The sequence below is a fragment of the Artibeus jamaicensis genome, unplaced genomic scaffold (genome assembly GCF_021234435.1).
Source record: "Artibeus jamaicensis isolate MK-2021 breed Jamaican fruit bat unplaced genomic scaffold, CSHL_Jam_final contig_1571, whole genome shotgun sequence".
Taxonomy (NCBI): domain Eukaryota; kingdom Metazoa; phylum Chordata; class Mammalia; order Chiroptera; family Phyllostomidae; genus Artibeus; species Artibeus jamaicensis.
Window position 1 is genome coordinate 1 of NW_026521305.1, and position 23,596 is coordinate 23,596.

At 36.2% G+C, this 23,596-nt stretch overlaps 1 protein-coding gene across 1 annotated transcript in view; it reads left to right on the forward strand.

The window, feature by feature from the left end:
* Positions 1-7,008: 7,008 nt before the first annotated feature.
* LOC119054210 (ankyrin repeat domain-containing protein 26-like) overlaps positions 7,009-23,596 on the forward strand; it is a 55,201-nt gene continuing 38,613 nt past the window's right edge. Inside the window, 4 exon segments of the mRNA XM_053669371.1 lie at positions 7,009-7,163; positions 11,957-12,008; positions 12,278-12,419; positions 22,656-22,869. Of these exon segments, the coding sequence (XP_053525346.1) occupies positions 7,021-7,163; positions 11,957-12,008; positions 12,278-12,419; positions 22,656-22,869 (551 nt within the window). The 5' untranslated portion in view covers positions 7,009-7,020.

Sequence of the window (23,596 nt, forward strand, 5' to 3'; positions counted from 1 at the left end):
AATAATTTAAAGCTTGCCTCTTCTCCAGTTTTAAAAGGATTCTTTTTAAAAATCCTTTGCTTTTTAATTTTATTTTTCAATCACAGTTTACATTTCACTATTATTTTGTATTAGTTTCATGTGTACAGCATAGCGGTTAGATAATTATATACTTTGCAAAGTATTTTCTCCAATATTTCCAGTACCACCTGGCACCATGCATAGTTATTGCAATATTATTAACAATATTCTTTATGCTATACTTAACATCCCTGTGATAATTTTGTAACAGCTGATTTGTACTTCTTAATTTCTTCACCTTTTTTACCCAGTCCCCCAAATCCCTGCCCTTTGACAATCATTAGTCTGTTGTCTGTGTCTATGACTTTGTTGTTCTTTTGTTTGTTTGTTCATTTTGTTCTTTAGATTCCACATCTAAGTGAAATCATATGGTATCTGTCTTTCTCTGGCTGACTTATTAATACCCTCTAGGTATTAATAGAATACCCTCTAGGGTTAACATAATACCCTCTAGGTCCATCAGTGCTGTCACAAATGGTAAGATTTCACTGGATTTTTTTTTATGGCTGAATAATATTCCATTGTAAATGTGTACCACCACTTTTTTATCTACCTGCCTATTGATGGGCACTTGGTTTGCTTCCATAGCTTGGCTATTGTAAGTAATGCTGCAGTGAATACAGGGACATGTATAGTCTTCTGAATTAGTGTTTTGGGTTTCTTTGGATGTATACCCATAAGTGGAATTGGTCGGTCATGAAGCAGATCCATTTTTAAGTATTTGAGGACACTGCATACTGTTTTTCATAGTGGCTTCAGCACCCATAGTGCATTGCCACCAATAGTGCACATGGGTTCCTTTTTATCACATTCTCACTAACACTTGTTATTTGTGGATTTATTGATGATAGCCATTCTGACAGATATAAGATGACATCTGATCATGGTTTTAATTTGCATGACTCTGACAATTAGTGACATTAATCATTTTTATTTGCCCTTTGGCCATCTGTATGTCTTCTTTCATTTTTTAATTGGATTGTTTGGCTTTTTAGTGTTGAGCAGGATGACTTATAAATTTTTGGATATTAACTCCTTTGCAGATGTATCCTTAGCAAATATGTTCTCTCATTCAGTACATTGTCCTTTCATTTTGTTAAGAACTTTCATTGCTTTTCAAAACCTTTTAGTTTGCTGTAGTTCCATATGTTTCTTTTTTTATGTTTTTTCCCCTTGCACATGGAGATATAGCAGAGGAAATATTGCTCAGAGAAATCTCAGAGATTTTGCTGCCTATGATTTCTCCTGGCAGTTTAATGGTTTCAAGTCTTACCTTGAAATATTTATTTCATATTGAGTTCATTCTTATGTATGGTATAAGAAGGTAGTCTAGTTTCTTTCTTTCTTTTGCTTGTATCTGCCCAATTTTCTCAGTACCATTTATTGAATAGACTGCCTTTACCCCACCGTATTTTGTAGCTCTCTTTGTCAATGGCTCTATTCTGTACTATTGATCTATATGTCTGTTCTTATGTCATTATCATGCTGTTTTTATCACCATGGCCTTGTATTATAGTTAGATATTAGGTAGTGCGATACCTTCAACTTTGTTCATCCTTTTTCAAAATTGCTGAGACTATTTGGAGGTTTTTGTGGTTCCATATGAATTTCTTGGGTTATTTGTTCTAGTATATGAAATACAGCTTTGGTATTTTGATAGCAATTGTGTTACTCTAGATTATCTTTAGTAGTATGAACATTTTAATGATGTTAAGTTTTTCTGTCTAAGAACACAGTATATTTTCCACTTATTTGTAACTTCTTTCATTTGTTTTCAGGATCTTGTATTTTCTAAGTACAGGCCTTTTACCTCCTTGGTTAAATTTTTCTTAGGTATTTTTTGATGCAATTGTAAAGGAGGTTTTTTTTTTAGTTTCTTTTTCTGATAGTTTATTGCTGGTGTATAAAAATGCAAGTGATTTCTGAATATTAATTTTGTATACTGCTACTTCACTGAATTCATTTATGTTTTAGTAATTTTTTGGTGGAATCTTTAAGATTCCCTATGTACAGTATTATGTTATTCACAAATAATGACAGTTTTACTTCTTTTTTTCCACTGTGGCTGCCTTTTATTTCTTTTCTTGTCTGATTGCTGTGGCTAGCACTTCTAGAACTATATTGAGTAAGAGTAGTGAAATTAGACACTCCTGTCTTGTTCCTGATTTTAAAGGCAATGTTTTAGTTTTTCTTTTCAATAACTCTTCAGTTGGTTATTTAGGTTGATTTTTCTATAATTCATCTGTAATTCTGGTTTGGTCCTGGGAGGAGGGGAATACAACTTTCACCTACTCAGTGTCATTTTGGACCACCTGTCCCCCTCAAAAAATTCTTAAATGCACTGTAGGGGCTCATTATTCATGATACAGTGAGGTAAACTATTTTTATGGAGATTTCATTTATTTATTGTTAGAGAGAGGGGAAGGGAGAGAGGTAGAAAGGGAGAGAAATATCAATGTGGGAGAGAAATATTAATGTGGGAGAGAAATATCAATCGGTTACCTCTTGTACTCACCCAGTCTGGGGACCAAACCAGTAACCCAGGTATGTGCCCCAACTGGAAACTACACCCATGAGCTTTCTTTCAGCTTGTGGAACAATGCCTGAGCAACTCAGCCACACTGGTCAGGGCAGTGAGGTGGAATGTTTTAAGTGAGGAAGCATTTGTAGCATTAAAATTCACCTAGTAATTTATTTTAGGTATATTTAACATCTAATGAATTAATTAGTTCCAATAGTGACAAAATTAGAAACTCTGGTTCATTTTTTTTTTAAGTTTAGACCAAGGCAGGTTATTTTTCACTTCTTAGTAATAATCCAGTGATTTAGGAGTAGGTTAATGTAGATTAAGAAGTTTAACAGTTAAATTATAATTATAGTAATGGCAAGGATATGGAGAAAAGGGATTCCTAATGCCTTGTTAATGGGAATGCTGACTGGTGCAGCCACTGTGGAAAATAGTATGGAATTTCCTCAGAAAATTAAAAATGGAACTGCTTTTTGACCCAGCAATCCTGCTTCTGGGAATATAGTCTAAGAATCCCGGGACACCAATTTGAAAGAATGTATGCACCCCTATGTTCATAGCAGCATTATTTATAAGAGCCAAGATCTGGAAACACCTCAAGTGCCCATCAGTAGGTAAGTGGATTAAAAAGTTGTGGTACATTTGCACAATGGAATTCTATGTGGCTAATAAAAAAAGAGAATAAACTCCTACCTTTTGCAACAGTATGGGCAGGGTTGGAGGTTATTATGCTGAGTGAGATAAGCTAGTCAGTGATAGATAAATACCATATGATCTCATTTACATGTGGAATCTAATAAACAAAATAAACCAATGAACAAAATAGAAACACAGGCATATATACATTGAACATACAGCTGTGGGGGGGGGGTGTCTGGTGAGGGACTGGATGAAAGAATGTAAAAGGAGTAGCCACAGAACATATATGCATGACACATAGACACAGACACCAGAATAGTAGTGGTCAGAGGAAAGAGCGGGGCAAGGGCGAAGGGGGTACTTGCACAAAGTGGGGGAATATTGGGACATCTGTAATAGTGTAAACAATAAAAATAAAGTAAAAAAGTTAATTCTAATTTTTCTTTATTCTTAATTAAGAATAAAGTTTTGTTACAAACATGTACCCTGACAGAAAAGACATCTGAAAATCAAACTAAGAAAATCACTTTTACACCAGGAAAAAAGGTCTCAAGAACCAGAAGTAAATAGAGAAAGTGACAGGGTAATGTATCTGCATACTTAGGGCATCCTCTGCAAAAGTGTGAGGAATGTGTGTCAACCAAGGCAAATTAGAGTGGAGGAATCATTTACAACTCATCACAAATGAGTTAAAGCAGAAGTTTGGAGAAAGTTGAGAGAAATACAAAATTACTGCTCGTCCTGAGGAAGAGCCACTGTATGACCATAGGAGCAAGCTTAAGACAAATACCTTCTAATGTGACAGATAATACATTGATTGTGAGGACGATGGTGTGTTTGGAGTGTCTGTCTCTCCTGTGTTCCAAACATTTGCGGAACAGAGAGAACCCACCCTCGAAAATGTCTTTCTACCTCATTCATACCCAGGGCCCTTGGAGTATGTTTGCAGGTGATCTTCTTCCAAGCTTTATTTAATGGGATACAAATACACTATAAAAATGATAACAAACCAGACCTTGAGTTGTTTCTAACAAAAACTAACAAAAAGAGTTTTTATAAGGTTATAAAAGCAAAAAGTAAAATACCCAGTAGTGCAGTTTGAAATGAAAAAAAAGACAATGAGTTTGGTGTGTAGATGGTGGAAATGTGAACACAGATACTACTAATTGGAAATTAGGCCTCAGACATACAGCTCAGTCTTTTGATCCAAAAAGCGTCCTTGATTTGTGGTTTGCCTACTGCAATAAAGTGAAGCATGTGCATCAGATAAGACAGGATATTTCTGCAGTTACAAATAGTTATATGGAAACAAAATCAGAGTCAAGATTTGTCCCAGATGCCATTATATGAAGATATTTACTAATAACTGTAAAAGCATGGAACAGGAATTAGAAAATTTTGCCCTGGCTTATGTGGCTTAGTGGATTGATTGTGAACCAAAATGTCACCAGTTTGATTCTGGGTCAAAGCATAGGTCTGGGTTGCGGGCCAGGTCCCCAGTTGGGGGTGTGTGAGAGGCAAACTTTTGATGTGTCTTTTTGGACATTGATGTTTCTCTCTCTCTTTCTCCCTCTCTTCCCATTTCTCTAAAATAAATAAATAAAATCTTGAAAAAAGATTTTAATGGGAGTTTTTCTCTACCATATAATGACAGAACATCTAAAAAATTATCTAAAGAAGAATCACAGCAGGTATACAAAGTTTTAAGAATGAGGTAGATATGTTAAAATTAAGTTTTCTGGCTTTGGAAAAAGAAAGATAAACTTCAAAAAAAGGTAGAAGTTAACTTACTGCTACTTTTTAGTTTTTCTCTTATCAATTATCTGATCCATTCTTATTTTCCACTTATGAAAAAGTTTGTGTGTAAAATGAGTTTGTATAAATTTGTAATTCAGTCCCGAAATTGACTATTTTGGTCATCCAAATAATGGTAGTTCAGGAAAACATTCTTATAATTTTTGTTCTTTAATCAACTTAAGTCTCTCTCTCAGTCTTCCATGTGAACTGGGACACTAATTTAGGTATGTACCATATGACCTGAATCTGAACACACAGTTATTAAGAACCACACCTAAAACAAAAGCAAACTAAGAGGACAGCTAGATCAGGAGCAGAACCATAGAAATGAAGATCACATGGAGGGTTAGCAACAGGGGAGTGGGAGAAGAAGGGGGAGAAGGTACAGAAAATAAGTAGCATAGACAGTAGGTAGAAAATAGATAGGGGGAGAGCAAGAATAGTATGGGAAATATAGAATCTAAAGAACTTTGAGACACGTGGTCATAAACTAAAGGAGGGGGATTGGTGGGGGAGGGGGTATGCAAGGTGGAGGGGAATGAAGGGGGGAAATAGAACAACTGTAATGGCATAATTAATAAAATATGTTTTAAAAAATTGCTTTAAAAATGTAATAAGCAGCAGGGTTTTGGGGTTTTTTTAGTTTATCAGCTTCAATATAAATTGCATTCCATAAGCAATAAAATGGGAAGGAAGCCATGACTGAGGGAAGCAACATGAACAAATATTCCCAGCTGAACTCATCTATTATCGTAGGTCAGTGTGTGCAATCTTAAATGCTTGACTCAGAGCCCTGGAACTTAGGGTTCCAAAGTGACCGCTTTGAGATATTTTTAGTAACAAACATATACTTCCACATATCTTTAGTTTATCATTCCTCTCAGATGGTTTTGTACATTCAAACCTTTATATAATGTTGTTTAATAAAGTGTGGAAAATTTTGACATGTATGACATCATATAGGTAGCAAAACAGCTTTACCAAAAATTTAGTATTTAAAGGAGAAAACTGAGTTTTGAGGCACACTGACTTTAAAAAACAGACAAAAGTTGAGATACTCTCCTTTAAAGGCAAGAGATGGATGAGCCCTCTCCCCAAACTAAAGCATTAAATTAATAGGCAGAAGTCACACTTTTAATTTATCTGATTAATTTGATGAATTGTTCTGTTCTTTTATCTGATTCAGCATTATAGAAGTGTATCATCTCTTTTGGTGGCGTAAAATGCTAGGTATTACATCTTTAGGAGCTTTGGACAGATCATTTAACCTTGGTTTTATTCCCATTATCAGCAAATACGGGGCTAATGTAGATAATTACTTCTATACCATATCCTCTAGCTATAAAATTTAATGGTTATTGAATGTGAAATTTAGGGAGCCCTACTCATTTTCCAGGATTGTACATTACCTAACAATCCATCACTTTCACTCTGTTCCTATGTTGCAGTAAAATTTGGTTCATATATTTTATGAATACTATCACTTTTTTATAACTTCGGGATTTAAAAGCAAAAATAATTGTAAAAGTCAACATACAAAAAATACAGCTGATTGCGGAAAGAGGAAAGCCTCCTGTTTGTTACTGAAGCACAGTGTCACGTCCTCCCAACCTGTCTGTGTAACGCAGAATGCAGGTCGGAAAGAGATGATGACAGATTTTATGTCCTTGTCCTTTTGTTTCTGTGTTTCTGCTGGACAAATGGAAGGGGGGTAAAGGGAGAGTGCATGTGAACAGAGCCCAGAATTAAGAAAGCCCTTTTTGAAATCAGAAAATTTGGCTTTATTGAAACAGAAATAAAGTAGAATTTAGAATTTCAAAGACCTGTAATGATAAAATGAAAGTAAGCACAAAAATATTTTTACTGATTAAAGTCATGACAAACTAAGAGCCTGAATGATAAAATTAATGAAAACACAACATGTCTTTTTGATAAATAAAGTAATAATAATGATCCTTAACACCAAACTGTCATTAAAGGTTGAAGAAGAGGAAAAGATGCACAACAGTAGTGAAGTGGCTGTAATAGAAAACGTGCACAATGCTGACGCTGACGACAGCAATGGATTAATTCAACAAAGGAAGCGCGAACAAACTGATAAGCAGCCATTCCCTGTTATAGGGAGTGAATATTCTGATAGGTAAGGTGACAGCAATATTTAATAGTAGGTGATTTTTATTTTCCTATGAAGCAAATTGTAATTTGAGCTCATATTCATGATAAGCAAATTTAATATTTTTACTAGGGATGTTCAGTGTTGTGTGGTAATCAAATAAATATAAGTTAACAAACAATGAGATACCATTTTCTGAAGTCTTCCTTCCTTCCTTCCTTCCTTCCTTCCTTCCTTCCTTCCTTCCTTCCTTCCTTCCTTCCTTCCTTCCTTCCTTCCTTCCCTCCCTTTCTCTCTCCTTCCCTCCCTCCCTCTCTCCTTCCTTTCTTTCTTTGCCCCCCCCTTTTTACTCTTTTCTCCATTCTAAACACAGTGGACCTATTAAAAGATGAGTCAGATAATGCCATTCCTCTACTCAAAACCTTCTAATTGCCTCCCATTTCACTCAGAGTACATGCCAAAGTTCTTCATAATACCTACAAGGTCTTACATAATCTCTTCATCTTAGATCTCTGTTTTTGACTTGAACTTCTATTTTCTATCCCTTTTGTTCTCTTTGAGCCAGACTGAATTTCTCACTATTCCTAAACGCTGCAGGCATACATGTGTACTTGTTGTTGATTCAATCTGGAATGCGTTTCCCTCAGATATACAGATGGCATGCTTTTTCCATTCTTTTTGTTCTTTACTTACGATCCTCTTTCTTGGCAAGACCTATCTTGGCCAGCCTATTACTCGACTGACCTTCTCCCCACACAACACATTAAAATTTCATTTATCTCCTCTAACATGCTGTATATTTTTCCTCTCTAGTTTATTATTATTGTGCATTTACATCACTCTCATGACTAGGGTTTTTTGTATCACTGCCATAGCCTCAATGCCTAGAAAAGGGCCTAGCATGCAGTACTACACAAATATTGACTGAGTGGATGGAGTTTCACCTAAGCGTGTTGTCTTAAACACTATGCAGCTCATATGGAAATAAGAAATAAGTTTGATGTGGAATCATTCTGACAATTTTACCTGCCAATTATGTGCATTTCAAATATTCTTTTTTGCTCTAATAAGCTCTAATTTCTCCATGAACACTTTTCCACTTAGGGAGAGAAGCCCAATATTGTGCTTACTCACCATTTTTATTATTCATATTTATAGTAGTGTTAGTAAGGGTAAAATGGATCAAAGGAATAGCAAACTGCACTTATATTTTATTATGAAGCAGAAAATATAGTGGTGATAAGTTATTCTAGGGCTTTAAAAATTTTTTGCCAAAGGTTAATGAACTCTCAGTATCTGAAATAAAAAGATAAAGTTGGTATTTGTTGCTCATTATACTGAGAAAGCTCTGCTGGCCAGGCAGAGTCTTTCCTGACACAGTGGACTGCTCCTGCTTTCCAGGGTTTCTGGACAAGTGGGGTTGAGGGACTAATGGACTTTCAGAGGCTTATGTGGGTTGACATCATCTGAGGCAGCCTGGTTATTCTGGGGAGATGCGTGTTGATTGGCTGGCACTCTGGGGTTTCTTTATTCAAATAAGGTTGTCCCTGAATGGCTTTCTTTCAGAAGGAAGCGGTCTACATTGATTGGTGAGTGAGGCCATGGTCACTGACTGATTAAACACAATTAAAAGTGGTTCTGGTGGCTACTTTTACCATGGCCACTTGTCAATCTTTTCCTAAGTCTGAGGCAACTTTAACCAAATTTTTTCACTGTCCATCAACTATGTTCATAATGAAGATTATCTCATATTCTATAATTATAGACTTATTTTTGAAGTTTGGGTCAAGAGGAATTATTTAATAATTGCTCTCATAAAGATCCCTCCTTTTTTAGATGCTTAGTGTTAACCAGAAGTTATTTGCATAGCTATATTTTTTAGAAATGTTGTTAGTTTTGTTTTGTACAGCTTGTTTGTTATACAACTTGCATACAACTTAGTTTGTATATTGTACAACTTTTAGTTTTTGTTTGCTTGGATTCAATTGTTAATAGATATATATTTTTGCCATTTTATTGTTAATCATTTGATCTCCTTTTTCTTAACTGAGTCCCTTTAACGTTTCATATAATAATGGTTTGGTGATGATGAACTCCTTTAGTTTAGTTTTTTCTTGTCTGGAAAGGTTTTTGCCCTTCAATTCTAGATTTGTTGGGTAGAGCAATGTTGGATGTAGGTCCCTGATTTTCATGACTTCAAATATTTCTTGACAGTCCTTTCTAGCCTTCAAAGTCTCTTTTGAAAAATCAGCTGACAGTCTTATAAGAACTCCCCTGTAGGTAACAAACTTTTTTCCATTGCTGCTTTTAAGATTCTTTCTTTATTGTTAAGCTTTGGCATTTTAATTATATGTCTTGGGAGGGGCCTCTTTGCATTCATCTTGTTTGGAAGTCTGTGCTTCCTGGACTTGCATGTCTATTTTCTTCACCAAATTTGGGAAGTTTTTTTTTCAAATAGATTTCCAATTTCTTGCTCTTTCTCTTCTCCTTCTGCTACCCCATGATACGAATGTTGGACCTCTTAAGTTGTCCCAGGGGGATAGCTGTCCTCATCTTTTCTATTGTTCTCATTGGTTGTTTTTTGTCTCCTTATGTTCCAAATCATTGATTTGACTCTTGGCTTCATCCACTCTACTGTTGTTTTTCTGTAAATTGTTCTTTATTTCAATTAGTGTATCTTTTGTTTCTAAATGGATCTTTTTTATGCTGTTGAAGTCCTCACTAAGTTCCCTGAGCAATCCTTACCAGCAACACTGGAAATCCTTATTACTAACAGTGTTTTGAACTCTGCATATGAAAGATCCCTTATCTCCATTTTGTTTAGCTCTTTTCTGGAATTTTGATCTGTTTTTTCATTTGGGCAGTGTTTCTTTGTCTCCTCACTTTGGCAGCATCCCTGTGTTTGTTTCTATGTATTAGCTAGAGCTGCTTTGACTCCATGTCTTGGTAGGATGGCCTAACGCAGTATGTGTCCTGTAGAGTCCAGTGGCACAGCCTCTCCTGTCACCCAAGTTGGGTACTCAAGATGCGTGCTTCGTGTAGGCTGAGCACACCCTTCTTTTGTACTTAAGTTTTGGTCACTGTTGGCAGATCAGTGGGAGGGATTTACATAGGCCAGTTGGCTGCAAGTATTGGCTGTGACCACTTACCATCAGTCTCCACACTTTGTGGAGGATCAGCTGTATAGGGGCAGGGTGGTTGTCTCTGATGTGGTCTGTAGCTGTCCAACTGGGTGTGCTGGCCCTGGGGTTCCTTGGATGGTGCAGGCCAAGGACAGCCCTCACCTGTGTTTTGCCCAGGGCAGCCCTGCCTGAGCTCTAGAGCAATGTGAGATGACTGCTATTTGTGCTAAACTTAGAGATTCCCAGGCAGAGCCAAGCTGGGAATCTAGACTGGCTACTGGTTCTTAGTGCAGGCCTTGGGGCTCACTGAGGCCATCTGTTGTTTGTGTGAGAGGATTTAGGAAGTTGTGTGGCATGAGCCAAGACCAGCCATTCATATGGAAAAGCAGCTTAGGGGGTCCATAAGTTGGGTGGGGCAAGTCTCTGGGGGAATCTCCAGGGTGGGTCAAACAGCAATGGGAAACATTGCTGGCCTATAATAAATGGGTTAATTTATGTAACCAAAAAATAATAATAGGTTGATGGAGTCTCAGATATGGTACCTACTTGCTGGCTCTGTGGCTCTGTGCTAGGGAGAGTTCAGAAAAGACACAATGGCTTCTGCTTACCCTGATGCCAGACTCTTCCTTTTCTCCCAATATGCCACTGGTACCTTTGAAGCTGCTACCTTGCTGCTGGAGCTTAGGAGTAAGTCTGAGTAGGGGAGTCCGTGTGTGAGTTCTTTAAGAAAAACTGTTTGGGGCTCCAAGAGTTTTTTCCACCGAGTCAATGCCTGCTGGTTTTTGCAGCCAGGGGGCTCCAGAGTTTTGGGGACATATCTTCCTGGCCCTGGAACGCTGTGGTGGGGGATCCTTGTGCAGGGCTGGGACTCCTCACTCCTGAGATACCCCTCCCAAATTTTTATCCACCACACATGGGTAAGGGACCAGCCTGTTCTGTGTCTGCACCCCTCCTACTGTGGTGGATAGATGTGGTTTCTTTAATTCCGTGGTTGTAAGACTTCCACTCACCTTGATTTCTAATGGTTCTGAGTGATGGTTGTTCCATAGTTTAGTTGTAATTTTGATGTGGTTGTGTGAAGAAGCAAGTCCTGTCTGCCTACGCCATCATCTTCCCCATTCTGTAGACTCTGGCAAGTTACTTAGCTTTTCTATGCCCCATTTTCTTTCTATGTAAAGTACCTAATACATTGCCTACCCCCAAGATTTCTTGCAAGCATTAAAATGCTCCTAAGACATGTAAAATGCTCACAATAATGCTTACTAGTTGCATAGTAAGTCCGCAAAAAGCTAGTATCATGACTATTATAAGAGGGATTCCTTCATATAAGGGCTTAAGTAATACTTTCCAACTAGATCTTAGTGCCAGTAAAAACTTGTGTTTATTGAAAATGACAATGAAAAACCACGGTATATTATTTCTTCCTATCAGTAGTACAAGTAACAACATTATGTTTTTCCTTTTGCTTTGGCTATCAGCTTGGTCTACATTTAATACTTCATGTTAATATTAGTGGTATATTTTCTCTATCCTTTAATGTTATTCTATTTATTGTTTAATCCCCCCTTATGGAAAATTAATTACAAATGCAGAGGTAAGACTATAAACTTTATATTACCTAAGAAACAATGGGTTGAGATATTCTGTGTATCTTAAGTATCCTAAATATTTACATGAGAAGAATTGCTTTCTTTTTAGATCTACAGAGAAAACATCGTATGAAGAGAAAACATTTAGTGATGAAAACAAGGTATTGTAAAAAATAAACTATCAAAAATATTATTTGTAGTAAAACAAATTGTAATAGATATAGTGAAACAACAGGAAATCTTCCTTTGTTATAGAGACATGTACTTTTTAAGGTAATTTAGAAATAGTATTAATAAAGGTATCTTTTTTGTAAAAATCAGTTCTCTTACTACTTATATTTTTACTGTTATAAAAAGGTGGATATTTATCACCTCTATATACTTAACATATTTTATCAACATTTTGAAAACCAGTATTATTTATTTGTAGGTCAAACAGAAATTTAATTCCATGGATGACCTTGATGACTTAACTCAGTCATCTGAAACATTTTCGGGACATTGTGAGTTGCCTTACTCCAACTGTAAGAATTTCATGTTGCTAATTGAACAACTTGGCATGGATTGTAAAGGTAGGACCATGTATAAATAGAAAGCAGTTTTATGTATACTGTAGTAATATATGTACAACTTGTGTAGCATTGAACCATAGATCACAGACATGTTGTATAGCTGTTTATCTAAGAAATATGTTTGATATTCCTATAAAGTGAGAGCGATTGTCTGCTCTCAACCAAAGAGCTATGATAATTTCCACTGTACTTTTCTCAGTGTGAATGGCAATACCATTCACCTAATGGGTGTGTTGACTCTGTTTCTCTCCAATGCCTTCACCCAAGGTCAGGTTATGAAGATTCCCTCCCAGAATACTGAAATAACCTTATAACTGGTTTTCATGCCCTTTCACCTCCTGGAGCTTTGGTGTACAAGTGTAATTATTATATATTTTTACAAATTGAGATCTCATTGTGTTTAATTTTTAAGTATATTTTACTGATTATGCTATTACAGTTGTCCGATTTTCTTCTCCCCTTTATTCCCTTCCGCCCTGCTCCCCCTTTCCCACCAACATTTCCCCACACTTAGTTCATGTCAGTGGGTCATACATATATGTTCTTTGTCTTTTCCATTTTCTAAACTATTCTTAACCTACCCCTTCTATTTTGTAGCTACGTTTATGCTTATTTCATGTACCTTTCCCCCAGTCTCTCCCCCCACATTCACTGATAACCCTCCATGTGATCTCCATTTTTGTGATTCTGTGCCTGTTTTAGTTGTTTACTTAGTTTGTTTTGTTTTTAGGTTCAGTTGTTGATCATTTTGTGACTTTGTTGTCATTTTACTGTTCATAGTTTTGATCTTCTTCTTTTTCTTAGATAAGTCCCTTTAATATTTCATATAATAAGGGCTTGGTGATGCTGAACCTTTTTAACTAGACCTTTTCTGGGAAGCATTTTATTTGTGCTTCCATTCTAAATGATAGCTTTGCTGGATAGAGCAATCTTGGATGTACCGGTAGGTCTTTGCCTTTCGTTACTTCAAACATTTCTTTCCAGCCCCTTCTTGCCTGCAAAGTTTCCTTTGAGAAATCAGCTGATAGTCTTATGGGAACTCCTTTGTAAAAAACTATCTCCTTTTCTCTTGCTGCTTTTAAGATTCTCTCCTTATCTTTAACCTTGGGTAATTTAAATATGATGTGCCACGCGGTGTGTGCTTCCTTTGGTGCAACTCCTTTGGGATTCTCTGAGCTTCCTGGACTTCCTGGAAGTCTATTTCCTTAGCCAGATTGGGGAAGTTTTCCTTCATTATTTATTCAAATAAGTTTTGGATTTCTTGCTCTTGTTATTCTCCTTCTGGCACCCCTGTGATTCGGATGTTGTAATGTTTAAAGTTTTCCTAGAGGTTCGTTCCTAGGCCTTTCCTCACTTTTTTGAATTCTTGTTTCTTCATTCTGTTCCAGTTGAATGTTTATTTATTCCTTCTCGTTGATTTCAGTCCTGATTTCTTTCCCTTTAATGTTGGTCCCCTATATATTTTTCATTATTTCACTTTGCATATCCTTCACTTTTTCCTCTATTTTCCGATCATACTCAGCCATGTCTTTGAGCATCCTGATTACCAGTGTTTTGAGCTCTGCATCTGACAAGTTGGCTATCTCCTCATCGCTTAGTTGTATTTTTTTTGAAGCTTTGATCAGTTCTTTGATTTGGCCCTATTTCTTTGTCACAGTGCGCCCATTATGATGTAAGGGGCAGAGCCTCAGATATTTGCCAGATTAGGGCAACCCACATGGCTTCGTTGTGGCACTGTAGGTAGGGGAGGGGTCATAGAATAGTGTCTCTTGATTGGCTCTAGGCTGGGTTTGAGTCACTTACCCCTGTACTCTAAGCAAATTGGGCCCTTCTGGTGCTGATTCCTGGGTGGGTGGGTTTGTGTATGTTCTAGGAACCTGTGGGTTTCTCCACCTAACTCTCCTGTGAGGCTGGGAGTATTTCCCACCACCACAACTCCCATAGGTTTTTACAGCCAGAGGTTTTGAGTTTTATTTCCCCATGCTTAAACCCTGGGTTGCATGGTCTGTCTCACTCCCCAGTTGTTCCTCCTGGTTTACCCACGTGCAAATGTGGGACAGCCAGCTACTGCCTTGCCCACCTAGTCCTCCAGCCACTGCTTTGTCTCGAGTCTTCTCTGCCCCAACTGCCCACCTCCACTCCTCCTACCAGTCTGGATAAATATGTCTTCTTTAACTCCTTGGTTGTCAGACTTCCATACATTTTTATTTTGTATACATTCTGGCAGTTCTGTTTATTTTTTGTTTTTAAATTGTTTTTTGTCCTTCTTTTGGTTATGTGAGGAGGCAAAGCCTATGTATGCCTCCATCTTGGCCAGCAGTCCCCGATCTCATTGTATTTAAAACTGAGCCTTTACTTCTCATTGCTCTAAGGTTAAAGGCCACAATATCCTCTAGCTTCATTTTGTATCATTTTATATCCTCTTTCCATCTGTGTTACAGCCACTATCTTATATTTTTTTCCTGTAATAATGCTTTATTTCCAACAGCTTGATTAGGTAAACTACAAACATATGAAGTGTGTATAGCTTGATAGTTTTGATGTGTGTGTACACATATGAACTCATCTCCACAATCCAGATAGTCAGCATATCCATCACCCCTAAGTTTTCCTCATACTTTTTTGTATCCCTTTTTAAGAGACTGCTGAGTTGGGGGGGGTGCCATTTTCCATTCCCACCAGCAGTGCATGAGAATTCCATTTCCTCCATATTTTCACTAACATTAAGTATTGTCAGTTTTTAAATCTTAGCCATTCTGATGAGGATGTGTATACCCACTAAGCCATGACACTGGCCAGTGCCCTTTTTCTCTCTCATGAAATCCAGTATATTCATTTGTTCTTTTATGGATTTTTTTTTTGTTGTTCATGTCTAACAATTTTTGCCTAGCACAAGATCACAAAAATTTCTTTTACAGTTTTCCTCTGGAAGTTTTATAGTTTTAGGTCTAGTATTTAGATATGGTTCATTTTGTGTTCTCTTTTACATGCTGAGGCAAGGTATGGATTCAAGTTCATTTCTTCGCATATATATATCCAATTTTTCCAGCACCCTTTGTTGAAAAGGCTATATTTTCTCTACTTTATGCCACTGTGCCTTTGTCAAAATCAGTTCACCATGTGTGTTTGTAGGTTTATTTCTGGACTCTGTTCTGTCCCATTGATGGATACATCCTTACGTCAGTTTAAGTTGTTTTAATTACTGTAGGTTTATAAAAGTTCTTGAAATCAGATCATGTCAATCCTCCAGTTATGCTCTTTTCCATGATTATTTTGCTATTATAGGTTACTTTGTATTTCTGCATGAATGTTAAATCAGCCTATCAATTTTTTTTAAAATCCTGTTAGCATTCTCAAAATTAGATTTGGATCATGTTGAGTCCGCAGATTAACTTGTGAAAAATTAATTTTTTAACAATATCAAATTTTCAACCCCTGATCAAAGTTCATGTACATTTATACAGAACATCTTTAATTTTTTCTTAGTAATATTTTAATGTATAGGTCTTTCTATCTCTTATGAGGTTATCCATAAATATTTCTTATTTTTTAATGCAATTGTAAATAATATATCTTAAATTTTAATCTCTGATTGCTCACTGCTAACATACATAAATACAGTTGATTTTTGTATATTGATTTTGTATCCTTCAACTTTGCTAAATTCATTTATTAGTTCTAGTAGCTTTTTGGCAGACTTCATTTTCTACATAACCAAAGGTTGTCAAACTTTCCTAAACTACTATTATACTAAAGGTAGTAAGTATTTAAGACTTTGTGGCCAATAACATTCTCTATAACAACTAAATAGCTCTGCCACTGTAACATAAGAGTAGCCACAGACAATACATAAATTAATGGACATGACTGTATTTCAGTAACTTTTTATTGACTGAAACAAGCCACCTGGCCCACAGGTTGGAGTTTGCTGGCTCCTGTTTATATGATCATGTTGTCTGCTAATAGAGCCAAGTTTACTTCTTCCTTTCCTATACGATGCCTTTTGTTTCTTTATCTTGCCTAATTAGAAATTCTGGCTAGAAATTGCAGTATAGTGCTGAGTAGATGGAGAAAAGGGGTCATTCCTGTCTTGTTCCTGATTCTTTAGGGCAAGAATTCACCTTTTAACGCTTAACCTATGATGTTAACTGTAGAGTTCTCATAGATCTTTTCTTGAATCACATTAAAGAAACTTCCTTGTACTCCTAGTTTGCTTAAAGAGTTTTTTTATTTTTGTTCAATTATAATTGTCTCACATTTTTCCCCATTGCTCTTTCCTGCCCTACCCATATCCCACCCCACCTGCTCCTGTTTTAACCAGGAGTAGATGTTAAATTTTGTCCAGTGCATTTTTTCCCTAGTGACATGATTATAGTATATGGTTTATTAATATGATAACAGTTGATTTTTTTACTTTTAAAAAATAACAGGCCCTGGCTGGTGTAGCTCAGTGGATTGAGCGCAGGCCTGCGAATTACACAGTCGCGGTTCGATTCCCAATCAGGGCACATGCCTGGGTTGCAGGCCAGTTCCCAGCAGGGGACTCACGAGAGGCAACAATACATTGATATTTCTCTCCTTTTTCTTTCCCTTTTATAAAGATAAATAAATAAAATCTCTATAAAAAATAAAATAACAGCTTTATTGAGATATAATTTCTATACCATACAGTTCATCAATTTAAAGGGTGGAATTCAATCATTTTTAACTGTTTTCACAGAGTTGTACAATATCACCACAGTTGATGTAAAAATATTTTCATCACCCACTAAAGAAACCCTGTGCCCATTTATAAGTACTTTTAATGATAAATTTAGGACTATACAGCTCACAAGAAAAACATTTTTTCTCACTTGGTAGAAAGCTGGATTAAGTCCTACAGTTTTAGTTTGAAAATCTTTCTTAAAACAAAAACAAACTTCATTTGCTGTGGTCTTGGAATGGATATTTAACTGAATTTGACTTTGCCAGTGGTAAATTGGTCACACTGGGATTCACAAATATATCCATTTAGTTGTATTCTCAGTGAAATGATAAAAAAAATTAGTAGACTTTTACAGTGGAATGTGAATTATGTTACAAATATACTAAAATCACCCCTCCCAAAAAAATTTTCTATACATAGTTATAGCTTGTATTTACAAACTGACTGATGTTTATTAAAGTTATGAGTAACTTTATAGCATAAAAGTCAAAAAAATATACATCTTACTTTTTGCTTCACTCAGTCTGTTCTCCTCCCCTCAGTATGTATTTGTCCCCCTTTACCCTAACTGATTTTTGAATGTCAAACATAGCCTGCATTCCCCATCTGGTTAGAAGGACAAGTTGTCTTTTTCATGTATTATTGCTTTTGATTTCTAATGTTTTATTTGCAATTTTTACCTCCATGCTCATGACATAGCTTTCTTTCTTTGTCTGGTTTTGGTTTCAGGGTTTTAGAGAATGAGTTGAGGCACATTTCTGCTCTTCATTGTTCAAGAGAATTTGTGTAGAATTGGTACGATTTTTTTCTGAAATGTTTCGTAGAATTCACTGGTATAGCCAGTTAGGCCTGGAATTTTCTCTTTTTGGAAAGGTCTTTAACTAGGACTTTGGATTCTTTTATAGATATAGGGCTGTTTGGCTTATTATTTGTTCTTTCTTGGTTGAATTTTGGTAATTTGTACCAAGGAACTGACCTGCTTCATCTGAATTGTCAAATTTATTTACATAAGTTTTATAATATTACTCTGTTATTTTCTATAAAATCTGCAGTAATGTCACATTACTTATTTCTAATTTTGGTAATTTGTGCCTTCTCTCTTGTTTCTTATTGGCCTGACTAGAGGTTTATTACTTTTACTGATTCTCGGAAAGCACTTGTTTCATTGGTTTTTCTCTACTCTTTTTTTTTTAATTTTCTCTCTGATTGATTTTGTCTTTGATATTTATTATTTCTTCTCTTTTGGTTGCTATAGGTTTAATTTGTTCTTCCATTTCTAATTTCTTAATGTGGAAGCTGAAGTCATTGATTTGAGACCTTTCTTGCTTTTTAATATAGATCATCAGTGCTGTAAATTTTACCACTAAGTACTACTATAACAGCATTCCACAAAGCCCAATGTATTTATTTTCATTTATGTTCAGTCTAAAATACTTTTCTGATATCGTTTTCCATTACCTCTTTGACCCAGAGGTTATTTAGATGTACGCTACTTAGTTTCCAAATACTTGAATATTTTCCAGAGATACTTTGGTTTTCATTGTCAATTTAAGATTTTTGTAGGTAGCATACATACTTTATATGACTTAAATCCTTTTCACTGACTCTTTATTAAGATGTATTTTATGACCCAGAATGTAGTCTTTTTTGGTGTTTCATAGGTACTTGAAAAGAGGAGTCTGTTATAACCTGGATAATTTTCTGCCCACTTGTTCTATCTTTATTGAGTGAGTGGTATTAAAATCTCAGAATGGGACTTCCACCAAGATGGAGGCGTAGGTGGACACGCTGTGCCTTCTCACACAACCAAGTTTAAAAACAACAAAGTTATAGCGACAAAAAAGCAGCCAAACCACAGAATATTGAACTATATGGAAGTCTGACAACAATGAACCCTGTAGCCAAACCGGTAAGAGAGGCAGAGCCAGAAGTAGAGTGGGGTCAAGCAGGAAAGATCCACCAGACCCAGGTGCGCGACCCAGACGTACTGGCAGCCATGGGGAGATCCCAGGTGTAGAGTAGCGGTCAGACCCACTGAGGGCTGACCACAGTCACACATTTGCACACAAATAAACCAGTGAAGGAGCAAGCAGTGAGACGGACCTCGCAGGACCCCGCAGCCGGAAGCAGCAGAGGGGATCCCTATTGCTCCCTCTCTGACCCCGCGTCCACATAAAGCATCACAAACCAGCGAATGCGTTGACCCACCCTGGTGAACACCTAAGGCTCTGCTCCTCTTATGTTACAGGTGCAAACAGACCAAAATATGGCTCAAGAAGAACTCAAAGCCCCAGAGCCCATAACTCTAAGCAACGAAGAAATAGCCATACTTTCAGATGCACAGTTCAAAACACTGGTGATCAGGATGCTCACAGAACTGGTTGATTATAGTCACAAATTAGAGGAACAAATGAAGGCTAAACTAAAATGAAGAGAAATGAACAGGAAACAAATACTAATGGAAAGGAAACTGGGACTCAAATCAAGAGAGTGGACCAGAAGAAAGAAAAAAATGACCAAACAGAAAAGGATGAAGAAACAAAAATTAAAAAAAGTGAGGAGAGACTTAGGAACCTTCAGGACATCTTTAAACATTCCAACATCTGAATTATAGGAGTACCAGAAGGGGAAGAGGAACAGTCACGAGTGGAAACCTTATTTGAACAAATAATGAAGGAGAACTTCCCCAATCTGGCAAAGGAAATAGACTTCCAGGAAATCCAGGAAGCTCAGAGAATCCCAAAGAAGTTGGACCCAAGAAGGAACACACCAAGGCACATCATTACATTAGCCAAGATTCAAATGAAGGAGAGAATTCTAGAAGCAGCAAGAGATAAGGGGACAGTCACCTACAAAGGAGTTCCCATCAGTCAGCTGATTTCTCAAAAGAGACCTTACAGACAAGAAGGGGCTGGGAAGAAGTATTCCAAGTCATGAAATCCAAAGACCTACATCCAAGATTGCTCTATCCAGCAAAGCTTTCATTTAGAATGAAAGGGCAGATAAAGTGCTTCTCAGATAAGATCAAATTCAAGGAGTTCATCATCACCAAGCCCTTATTATATGAAATGTTAAAGGGACTTACCTAAGAAAAAGAAGATAAAAAAGATGAACAGTGAAAGGACAGCAAACTCACAGTTATTAACAGCCACGCCTAAAACAAAAGCAAACTAAGAGGACAGCTAGATCAGGAGCAGAACCATAGAAATGAAGATCACATGCAGGGTTAGCAACAGGGGAGTGGGAGAAGGAGAAGAGGGGAGAAGGTACAGAAAATAAGTAGAATAGACGGTAGGTAGAAAATACGGGGAGTGTAAGAATAGTAGGGGAAATATAGAATATAAAGAACTTGAGACACGTGGTCATAAACTAAAGCGGGGGGAATGGTGGGGGAGGGGGTGTGCAGGGTGGAGGGGAATGAAGGGGGAAATGAGACAACTGTAATGTTATAATCAATGAAATATATTTAAAAATATAAAATCTCAGAATGTAATTGTATATTTGTCTATTTTTCTTTGCAGTTCTATCAATTTTTACTTCATGTATCTTGAAACTGTTAAGTACATGATCATTTAGGATTATTCTGTTCCTTATTAATTTATCATTATTCATTGATCTTACTAATCCCTGATATTATTTTTTGCTCTGAAATCTACTTTGGTGTTAAGATAGCCACTTACTTCAGCCTTCTTTTGTCTGGTGTTAGTGTCTTACATCTTATTTCTGTGCTTTTAAAAAAAAATTGTGTCTACTAGTTTAAAGTGCATTTCTTACAGATGGAATGTAGTTGGGTCTTGGTTTTTTATCCAGTTGGACGATCTGTCTTTTATCTGAGGTTTCTAGACAGTTTTTGTTTAATGTGATTATGAATATAGTAGGTTTGAATCTGCCATTCATGCTGTTTGATTTCTTTTTGTCCCATCTGTTCTTCGTTCCTGTTTTCATCTCTTTCTGTCTTCTTTTATATTAATCAATTAATTTTTATTATTTATTTGTATTTCTGTTTTTGGCTTATTTGCATCACTCTTGCTATTTTAGTGCTTGGTTTAGGGTTGTTTTGTGATAAATGACCTTCAATGATCACAATCTACCTTTAAGTAATATTACAGTATATCATATACAATCTAAGAAAATTATAATAATTTACTTCCACTTCTTCCCTATTAGCCAGATCTGTCCTAGATCTGTGGGATTATATTTTTCATTGATTTTAAAAAGTGCATGGTCATTGTTTCTTCAAATATTTTCTGTCTGTTTCTTCTCCTTTTTGGGGGATTATACATTAGCCATTTAAGTTTTCTCACAATTCACTAATTAGAATGTACTAACCTTGTATTTTGTGATGTCTAATATGCAATTATTCCCAACTAGGGCATTTTCCATGTTAGACATTATTTGTAATTTTCATCTTTATAGTGCAATTCATTTTTTTTTTCAAAAATAGCTTTCATGCCTCTACTCATCCTTTTGAGCTTTATTTGTAATTTAGTTAAGTTCCTTATAGACAGTTTGATCCTTTCTGGTCTTGCTCTTATGATATTAGATGAAACCAGAGCAGTGCTCTGCCAAGGGCAAATTACTCTCCACTGCTGAGGCAAGACCTTTCTGCCTACTCTGTTCATTAGCCTGTGACTTATGGGTTTTTTCAGCCTGGCTAATGGGAATAGATACCATTGTGCTGTGTGAGCACCAGGTCCTGCTTCCTCTACTCTTTGCAATGTTTGTTTTCCCTGGTCTGTGGTGATTTTCCCCCATGTCTGCACTGTTCATTACTCAGCCCAGTATGCTCTGCAGACCTACCTCCAGGATTTTTTCTGTTCTGTTCCCTCTGCTCAAGGGTTCCAACCTGTGATCTCTGCCCACCTTAGTCTCTCCAGACCCTTAGTTTCATCACCTCAATGAGTCTGGTGGACTCTACCTCAGTTCCTTCTCCCTGTGTTGCTGCCTGGAAGTTCTCTAAAGGCAGTAAGCTGGAACATTCGTTAGACTCACTTCATTTGTTTCAGGAATCATTGCCCTTCACTGCCTGAAGTTTGTGGTCTTGAAAATAATTTTTAAATGTATTTCTTCTGTTTTGTTTTTGCTTATTTCAGGTAGGAAGTTAGATCAGTACCTACTACTCCCTCTATGCAGATTGCATAGAACTTTAGCACATGCTGTAGAGAGTCCACAGTGCTCTCCTTCCTCCTTTGTCCAACTTCCTCCTGCTCATCTTGCATTTGTCACTGTAGCCATCTTCAGGGAAATCTTCCTTGGGCCCAGTCGAGATTGAGTTCTATTACGTGATCATATAACTCTTTTGCTTAGAGTATCTACCTGAATTTATAATTGTTATTTAATTTGTCTTTTTCCTCTAACAGACTTTAAAGAGCCAGGGATCTTGTCTGCTTTATTTGCCAAGCTTACTATAATGTCTTCCACATATATATTCGATATATATTTTTTCAATGTATGAATGAGTGTGAAAATGCACAGTCTTTATACACAAAAAGTATTCATCTTTTTCTATTTTTGTTTTCTTTCTGATGCAGATCCTGTTAGCTTACTGAAAATCCAAGATGCACTTCTTTCCTATGAAAGATTAATAGAACTTAAGAAAAATCACTGTGAAATACTTACAGGAAAAATTAAAAAAATGGAAAATAAGAATAGCGAACTACAAAAGGAGCTATCAGAAACAAAAGAAATGAAATCACAGTTAGAGCATCAAAAAGTGAAATGGGAACAAGAACTCTGCAACTTGAGGTATTGAGTAATTTGTTTTTAAAGAAGTATTTAAATACTTCTATTTTTACATACTTTGTATATGCAGGAAAAAATTGAATTGCCTTATTACCATCTAAGATTTTACAGGGAAGAATATTTCTTTACTATTGTGGAGTATGACATTTTTGGAGTAATATAACAGTTTTTAACAGTGCATACTTCTAGTAGTAAGTTAATGTATATTTTTCAAATCATCATTTGAATGACCATATAGAAGTCCGCCAAATGGAAACCTCATTGTTTATTTAACAAATTGAATTTTGGTAGTTTTTCATAATTGTTTATTATGATTTATCCTGCCAGAAATGTCTATTATATAAGTCAATTTCTTCATTTTGATTATGTACTCTGAATGAATTCTTTAATAGAGTGTTATTTGGTTAAATGTAAGCACTTTAAAAAAGGATGTTTGGTTCATATCCCTAAATTATGTTACAAAATAGTTCATATCAGTTAACATCCCACTAACAGAGTAGGAAATGGTCATTTTTCCCAATACAGAAAATAATGTTTAAACAACTAATACAGTTTTAGTTTTAATATGTCTGGGATGGAAGTGGTGGCTGATTGGTTTATTCAGCACCTTTCTTACACATAGATAAAACTAACTAAAAGTTCTGAACTGAAAGCACATATTACTTTCTATTGTTGATTTAATTAATATTCTGTCTCATTCCAAAGGGATTTTAAAGTGATTTATAAAATA